At 37.3% G+C, this 9,185-nt stretch overlaps 1 protein-coding gene across 1 annotated transcript; it reads right to left on the reverse strand.

Moving 5' to 3' along the window:
- Nucleotides 1-5,053: 5,053 nt before the first annotated feature.
- On the reverse strand, nucleotides 5,054-8,101 carry LOC9330352 (putative FBD-associated F-box protein At1g50980). The gene is given in 5 exon segments (XM_021014025.1): nucleotides 5,054-5,394; nucleotides 5,397-5,619; nucleotides 5,728-5,871; nucleotides 5,954-6,036; nucleotides 6,108-8,101. Coding segments are annotated over 5 exon segments (1,155 nt in total). The 5' UTR covers nucleotides 6,766-8,101; the 3' UTR covers nucleotides 5,054-5,347.
- Nucleotides 8,102-9,185: the final 1,084 nt, after the last annotated feature.

Here is a 9,185-nt window from a genome sequence, read left to right on the forward strand (position 1 = left end):
TTGCCAATTTAAGGATGTTTGATTTCATTATATTTCTTTTATTGCTTTACCCAGCTTGTTCGTCTCTCCACCTATAGTAGGAAACTCGGATTCATTAAAATGACAATCCGCGTATCTAGCCTTAAATAGATCACCCGTAGTTGGCTCTAGATACTTAATAATGGTGGGAGAATCAAATCCAACATATATTCCCATCCTCCTTTGAGGTCCCATCTTTGTTTCTATGTGGTGGAGCAATCGGTACATATATGGCACACCCGAAAGTCTTTAGATGGGATATGTCTGGCTCATGACCCATAAGTAATTGGGATGGTGAATATCTATGTTCACTAGATGGCCTTATGCGTATAAGTTCTGATGCATGTAAAACAGCGTGTCCCCAAGCGGCTACTGGGAGCTTCGACCTCATGAGTAATGGTCGAGCTATCAATTGAATTCGTTTAATGAAGGATTCCGCTAATCCATTCTGTGTATGTACATGTGCTACGGGATGTTCCACACTTACCCCCATGGACATACAGTAGTCATTAAACGCTTGGGACGTGAATTCACCGGCATTGTCTAGACGTATAGTCTTAAGCGGAAAATCTGGAAAGTGGGCTCGCAGTCTTATTATCTGGGCCAATAACCTAGCAAACACTTGGTTTCTAGTAGATAGGAGACAAACATGCGACCATCTTGTCGATGCATCAATGAGGACCATACATATGTCTCCTTGTATCCTTTCCAGAAATTTTAAGGTCTCTTTATTTACCTTAGCCGGTGATGGCCTTATAATGAGTTTCCCTTGTGAACATGCTTCACACGTGAGATTCTTAGGGATAACTCTTTTCTCTCTTAGGGTGTGCCCCTTTGAATTAGTTATTAGTTTACGCATCATACTATGACCCGGATGGCCAAGCCGGTCATGCCATAAAGTGAATTTCTTGATGAACTCTTTGTTCATTGCCATATTAGCTTCGATCATATCGATTTTAGCATAGTAGAGACCAGTGGATAATGCGGGTATAGTCTCTTAGGACTTTCTTATGTCCTTGGGTGATCTCAATTATATTTAGGAATTCTTTGTTCCCTTCACCCTTTGTTTCAATATGGAAACCATTCAATCTTATATATTTTGAAACTTGACAAGCTCCTCTTCGAGCTGGGTGAATATAGGGCATCGCTTATTTCAAGATGCGTGCCCTTTGATAAAAGTATATGGGCATGACCATGGCCCTCAATAAGACTAGCTATACCCGCTATGGTGCTAATATTGGCATTTTTCATTATGAGATTTAGGAAAATATCTCTTATCTTTTGTGTGGCTCCACTATCCACCACAATTATGTTCTTGTCCTCGGCCATTTCTTATATGGACAAGAATCATGTTCTAAACATAAAATAATATAAAATAAATTCAAGCAAATAACAATCAATGAACACATAAAATGCAAAGAAAAACATAGAGGTTTTGATGTCGAAGTAAGATTTATCAACTTGATTCTTTTATGCAATCAGAAGTTTCATACTCTATTAGATCATCTTGATCATGTTCACCATCTTTATATACCAAATGGGCTTTAGGATTCTTCCCTTTTACACTCTCTTGATAGAGGTCACAACGATGTTTGGAAGTCCTACATATCTTAGCCCAATGGTTTCCCATTCCATATCTATGGTATACTCATTTGGTCGAGTGTTGTGGTTTGGAAATACCACATCGTCCTCGCCCTCGACCACGGCCGGAATTGGGTCTACATCCACGGTTATAGTGGTTCCCATGGCCGGATGAGTTATAGTGGCCACAACCACGTCCTTTCAATACCACATCTATGGCATACTCATTTGGTCGAGTGTTGTGGTTTGGAAATACCACATCGTCCTCGCCCTCGACCACGGCCGGAATTGGGTCTACATCCACGGTTATAGTGGTTCCCATGGCCGGATGAGTTATAGTGGCCACAACCACGTCCTTTCCATCCACCACGGTCACGGCCGTGTGGTCTATCACTTTAGACGTGGTTAGATTCTTTGGATTCTTTCTTATCCTCTGCGGCCTTATTGGCATTAGGTAATGGGGTTAATCTATGAGGTCGTAACTCACTGTTTTTATCTGTAAGTCATTATTTTTTTTTTTTTTTTCATCTAGCAATAGACTCATCCACGGACTTATAGTCCTGGATTATGAGACTCTCAATAAGATGGTGGCTAATATTGTCTTGTATCTATCTTTCTCTCTTGGCATTCTTGCCTTATTAGATACATTCACCAAGTCCTTTTGACTTTAGGATAATCTTAGTATCCATTGCCCATTTTAAATAATTATCTCCTAAGAGATTTAGGGCAGTAAAATACAAGTTGTAATTCAACATCTAGAAGGAAAAGTTTTGAGTCAAAATCATGTAATCGTTAGTGTCATGCGGTATTTGAGACCAAACCATGAATCGATTTACTTAGGGATTTGACTTTCCTCTTTTGCTTAGGATTAGATTTCCTCTTTTGCTTAGGATTAGATTTCCTCTTTTAATTAGGATTAATTTTTCCTTTTCCTTTTAGGATTTACTTTCCTCTTTACTCTAGGATTAATTTTCCTATTTCACTTATGATTTTAGATTTTTAAGATTTCCTATTTTATTTAGGATTTGGAAATTTTCTATTTCTTAAAGTTTTCCTATCTTGAATAGGATTTATGAATTTCCTAATTTAATTAGGATTTAGGGTATTTTAAAATTTCCTATTTACAATAGGATTTAGGATTTTATTTAGGTTTTCCTGCTTTCTTTAGGATTTTGCTTTTCATATTTAGAATAGGATTCTTCCTTTTCTAGGTTTCTATTTCTAGGTTTCTAGGGTTTGAGGGTTCATGCGATTTTAGGTTTTGATTTCTATCAATTTATGCATGCAACCAATCATAGAAACAATCAATCTAAACAACTTAAGCAACCTCAATCAATCGATTTTATACTTTAGGGTTTTTAGGTTTCGGATGTAGCTTTTAAAGGTTTCCGATTCTTGATTTAAGTTTCTTTTAGATATGCGAGTTAGGGGTTTTAGTTTTCTTAAAAGTTTCAGCCATATCTTAAGTGTTTTCGATTTGCGATTTAGGTTTAAGCAATAAGAACTTTCTAGCAACCTTTCACCTTATGGGGTTGTATGGTAATGAACTGGGAGCTAAAGACCTCAGTTTTCAACTTGTCACGAGCGTATGGTCCTTGGAAGGAATCGCCGAGCAAAGGGGAAAGCAAACGGACGGACGAGCTAGGGTTTTCAAAACAAATCGGCGCACACTGTATCTGTGCGTGAGGGCGCGTCGGTGGTTAGATCGACAAGCCGTTTGCACTGATGGATTCGTCTCGGCGAGGGCTTCGATTTGATATCTTGCTCGTTTTCTGGGTCCTCACGATTTGAGAGAACGACCTCTTTGAAGTTCTGAGGCAGATTTCTTTGCGTTTTAGGGGTTTGATGGAGATAGAGAAATCGTGAGATTAGGGTTTATGTGTCAGATCTTTAGCTAAGGGATTTAGAGGCTATCGTGCTGATAACGTGTTGTAAACTGTGTTGTTCTATTGATTAATGAATGAGATTTCGATACATATATATACATGATGAGGGGAGACAAATCCCCATTGGGCTAGTAAACCCTAAAGCCCAAAAGCCCACTAAGTACAATATAGGCCGTCATAAGGAGAATCTTCAAGAACATGGGCATGGGCCTTCTAGGACATGGACATGGGCCTTCTAGAATATGCATAAGGTCCACGGTTATGGAGTCCATCCAACATGTGGTTTATAACAGAATGTGATTTCACAACTTATATTTTAGCGGAACTGGATTAGTGATATAGATACAAATTAAAATGCTCTTGTGTATCGGTTGTCTAGTTGTGTTTATATTATCCATTTTCTAAGATTCATTTGGATATGTGAATTTAGTTTATAAATTGCAATTGGTCTTATGCAGGGCCGGCCCGCAGGACAGGCCACCCAAGCGGTGGCTTGGGGCACCACACATTTTTTTTTTTTAAGGTTTTTTTTTTTTTTTGGTAAAAAGGCTCATAAAATGAAAATATTTAGTAAAAACTAAAGTTTTTTTCGAAAAAAATAAATAAAATAGGACCCAAACAATTAAATTTGAATGTAATAATATTCAAAATATCATTATTTTTGTATAATTTACTAAAAATAGGTCAAAAAAAAAAATTTAGCCCTAAAACTTATAAATATATTGGACATTATTTTATTTTTCGTGTAGGGCCTCACAAATGCTCGGACCGGCACTGGTCTTATGTTGCCGATTAACAAAACACAATATTAATACACATCTATATAACATTTGTGATATTTTAAAGCATCGTTAACCCTCTTGTGAGGTTTAATCTGAAGTTCTGAACTATGTATCTGTGAATATTTGTTTTGGAGACACTCATCATGGTTTGGTTCTTGACTTCTTTTTCTCTCGATCTCTCGTGTGTAACAAAACAAAGCAGAGAAAAGTAAAGACACTAAGAATTTTACAAGTTCAGGTTCCAATGTGGAACCCTATATCTCGTCGGGATGATTTAGTTAACATTCTGGAAATCCACTAGAATACTTGCTTAACACTCAACCGTGCATAGAAATGATCAATTTTTCTTTAGAGACTTTCTTTGTTCAAGCCATGATCTTCACATATTTGTAGATTCTCTAATGAAGCCTTGACCAAAAATATATAATGAGCTTTACAAGAGTTGTTAGTAAACGTCTTGGTCACAGACTCTTTACGTTCTTGTGTCTCTGATTCTCTGTCTCCAAAAGTGAAGAAGGGCTGATGTAACATGGCAAAACTTGCGGTCTTTATGTTTTGTAAGTCCCTCAAGCTTATCCATCATCCTCCTTGGTTCTTTTGGTTTTGGAGTAATATTGATTTTCATCAGTAACAAGAGAGCGTCAACGCAACGAGACGCCTCTCGTTTACCAGAGAGAACGCCCTTTGTGTTGGCCACATCAACAGATTTATTTGTTTCTTTCTTAATCTTCTCTGTTTCATCTTTCGTATCCAACTCTGAAAGTTTGATTGTTTTCTTAATCTCTACTGCTTCAAGAGTCTGAGATATCTCATCTTCTTTATTCTTCAACACCAAAAGGGTGGTGACTTCACGAGCCATAGAGCTATGTTTATGATTCATGTCTGTACCAATGCTTATAAAAAATGGACTACTGCTAGATACGACTTGATTCAGTATTTGCCACAAGGCATGGAGAAGTAAACGAGAAATTTGTTAATTAATAAACCAGAGTAGACTCAAACTAAAAATAAAAGTCTTTTTTGAATCAATGAAAGATGCATATTATTCTCTTTATAATTGTTGATAACACAAGCGTTTAATCAAACACAAGCTTGCATGTCGTTGAACCTCTGGCCATATATTCTAACTCTTTCAATATCCCATCCTTCTCTCCAGATTCTGAGTAGAATGTCGCCTTCTTTAGACGACTCGCGTTTGCTAGAATGTACTTTGCAACTTCTCTCTCTTTCTCTTTACCGTTGTATTGCCTCCACTCAAAGATCTCAAGATATGATGATAAACACATGGGAACATAGTCTGGTTGGTTCCATTGATCCATCACATCGTTGTACCGGACACAATGTTTTCGATACTACAGAACAAAGAAAATATACATTCTGTCAGTGTTAATAGGTCTTGAAGAAAGTGGAAACACGATACACAAAAAGGCAACAGAGGATTCTAAGGAGGAACCACATACCAATTTGAGCTTGAGAACTCGAAGTTTCGGAGCATCAACGAGTATACAGGTCAGTAAGTTCCACCACTCCGTAGAACATAAACATAGCTCTAGATGGTCAAGAAATACGAAGGAAGTCCCAGTAGGAAGATACGAATCCGGAGTCTGCAAATGAAGCAAAACATAGAGAGTAAGAATTCAATTAGAAAAGGTTAGATACTTGACAAACAACCAAAAAAGTTTGTACCTCTGAAGTGACACAACAAGAAAGATATTGGGTTGAGGCAAGAGATCCTAGAAACTTGTCAGGTTCATCACAAACAACGTTGACTCTCGCCTTGACAGCTGGGGCATGTTTTCAAACTGTAAATAGTTGCTGAAGCTGTCCCTAATGCTAAAGCATCTCAAAGAAGGGGCATTTATCACAAATCCATGAACACCTTCAGGCCGAGATTTGCCAGAAGTATTATCGATAGATAAGATCCTCAGCAGAGGCGCATCGATCGTATATATCATTACATTGGTAAGAGAGCTTCGTTTCACTACCAACTCTTCAAGAATGGGGCATAGGCTTAGAAGTTTTTTCACAGATTCGTCCCCCGTGAACTTGACCGATAAAAGGTGGAGACGTTTGAGGCAAGGAAAATGAGCATTACGTGGAACATCCTCCAAACTTACTTTCTCAAGTATAACAGTTTCAAGTTGTGAAAACATGTAAAAGCTTTTGGGCAACTCGAAGGACTCACAAATCATCTCAATTCTCAGCTCTCTCAAGGATCGAGCAACTGCAATGTTAATCAAAGGTTTGATGTCTCTATGTGTACAATGAGGATTCAGCTTGAGCTGCATGGTCTCAACGCTTGATCTTTTACTAATAAATAGCACAAACTTCCAGTAAGTTCTACCTATGGATTCACCATCATACCTGAATGTTTTTACCTCCTTCCAAAGAGATCGCCAACGTTTTGACAAGACGCTCGTGGCTACCACATCTTTACTTGGAAGCGAAGAAAGTATATTCAACAACAATTCATCTGGAAAGTCACTGATTGAAGTCATAACTTCAAATCGGTGAAAAGTGAAAAGTTTATGAAAGATCCAACGCGTTTTTATAGGGAGAGTTTGGGATTGTCAATGTAAATCTTGTTCCCAATTTGTTTTCTCAATCTGCTTTTTTTTTCACTTTTATGTCCAAATTTTACTTACATAAACTAAAAACAAGGAATGAAATCTTTTATAAGAGAAAACACAAATCACTTGACCAATAGAAATGTGAAATTTGACAAGTTCATATAATCTTTTTTTTTAATTATTTTTTGTCAGAAGTTAATTACTTCACATGTAAGGAAGGCGTATTCAAATATTGAATTTAGAAGAATACATAAGAAAAATAAATGATAGATTTTAAAGTATCTGAAAGTTTTTATCGATTATATCTCCACTACGAACGCGATCAAAGTTCTCTCCACCGTGATTGTCCTCCGGTCGCTGATCTCCTCCGTCACTATCCCACTATGTCTCCACCGATTGGTTCTGTCTCTAAACAACACCTTCGTGGCTATGGCAATTTGTTGGTTGACAATGACGGTTTCTTTCTCTCCACTTTTGGAGAGCGTTGTCTTGGCAAGTAGATTGATCCTCATCGATATTACCATCTTCTCTGAGATCTATGGTAAGGATTACTCAAGTCCGAGTGTTTTCTTCACCATTCCTTCAATGGATTGGTGCTTTTTTGTAAACATTTTGGAGGTTCCACCCAAAATTGTTTGGCGTTGTCCCTATCGAGTTTTCATCTTCCTTTTAGTTATGGAAGAAAATTTGATTGAGATATTGCTTGATATTTATCTCGGATTTGTTGAAGATTTGAGAAACACTCTAGTTGAGGATTGTGTGGCTCTAAAAAACAAGACACATAGCGGTAGGAGTTATATGATCCAGATGGATTTATTGGAAGAAAGACACCGAAGTTGGCGATATATGCTATCAATGGTTGCTATGGAGAAACATGGGATACGTATAACTCTCGCCACAAGATGGTTCGTACCACACCGACAAGTAATAAGTCATTATTGGGATCGAATGGAAAGAAATACAAAGCCAAAGATAGTTAAAATGACTATGATATGGAAGTTTTGGTATCATAATGTCTACAAATCTGAACTGTTATCGGAAGCATCGGGTTTTATAATGCGGTGTGTAATACGGAGGTTCAGCCAAGAGATGCTACCCACGCACATAATTCGCATAAGAGCAAGATTGGATATGAAGGAAAATAATGGATTTAATAATCCTTTAGCGAGTAAGGCTTATCTGCGGAAAGCATCGTCAATTCACTTCAGTTTGTGTATCTTTCTCAATTTATGGTGCATAAATATGCTTATGTAATAATTTGTTTTCCGAAGTTCTGTATTCTGACTTTGTATTTTGATTTGATATCAATGAATTTAGAAGGAAAAAAAATATATATATTGACACCATAAAAGGTGGGATTTGGTTCTTCACATATTTTACATCCAATTTTCTATTAAGGTTCTAATTAAATAACATTGTCATCAAAATTATCCTAATATTGAAAAACATTAACATTTAATAGAATTTTAAAATCACTAATTGAAAAACAATAGAATTAAAAAACTATGGATCCATAACTAAATAACACTAGATTTATATATAATTTTTAAAAAATTAAAATGAATAACATTCTTGTTGTGAACTGTGTCTTTCATTAATAGTATAAAGGATATATATACAAGGATAATAGCAGGATACAGAGAATAAGGTAAAACCCTAATGGGCCATGGGCCGGTTATGGAGTCCATCCATATGGTTTATAACACTCCCCCTTGGAAGACATAACCGTGCCCGATACTAAACCGGGATCTCTATAATGCCCTGGGGAATGTTGCCTCATTAAAACCTTACCAGGAAAACCCAGTGGGACAAAACCATGGTGAAGGAAAAAGAGTACAACACACATTACTTCCCCTGATTTGAGCATCACTGTAGATCCTTAAGTCCGCACATCCCGATCTGATGAATGAGCTTCCGGAACGTTGAAGTCGGCAATGATTTGGTGAATAGGTCGGCTGAATTCTCACTTGACCGGATCTGTTGAACTTTGACCTGACCGTCCTTCTGTAATTCATGAGTGAAGAAGAACTTGGGCAGAATATGCTTCGTTCGATCCCTCTTAGTGTAGCCATCCTTGAGTTGAGCAATACAGGATGCGTTGTCTTCAAATATGATGGTCTTTGATGTAGTAGTAGATGCGCCTTAAGGAAGGCTGCCTACGTACCCTTGGAAGGGATCAAGCCACACATAGATCCTATTCATTGACCATACCATAATCTGATCTTATGAATATCCTGCATTAGTAAATCAAACTAAACCAAAGCAAATTGGACCTTCTTTGGTTAGATCAGTATAGAATAAAACCCAAGTAAACAACGCAGGAAGAATGAACTTTAAATTTTAACCAA

Source organism: Arabidopsis lyrata (genome assembly GCF_000004255.2).
Source record: "Arabidopsis lyrata subsp. lyrata unplaced genomic scaffold ARALYscaffold_1, whole genome shotgun sequence".
Classification (NCBI taxonomy): Eukaryota; Viridiplantae; Streptophyta; class Magnoliopsida; order Brassicales; family Brassicaceae; genus Arabidopsis; species Arabidopsis lyrata.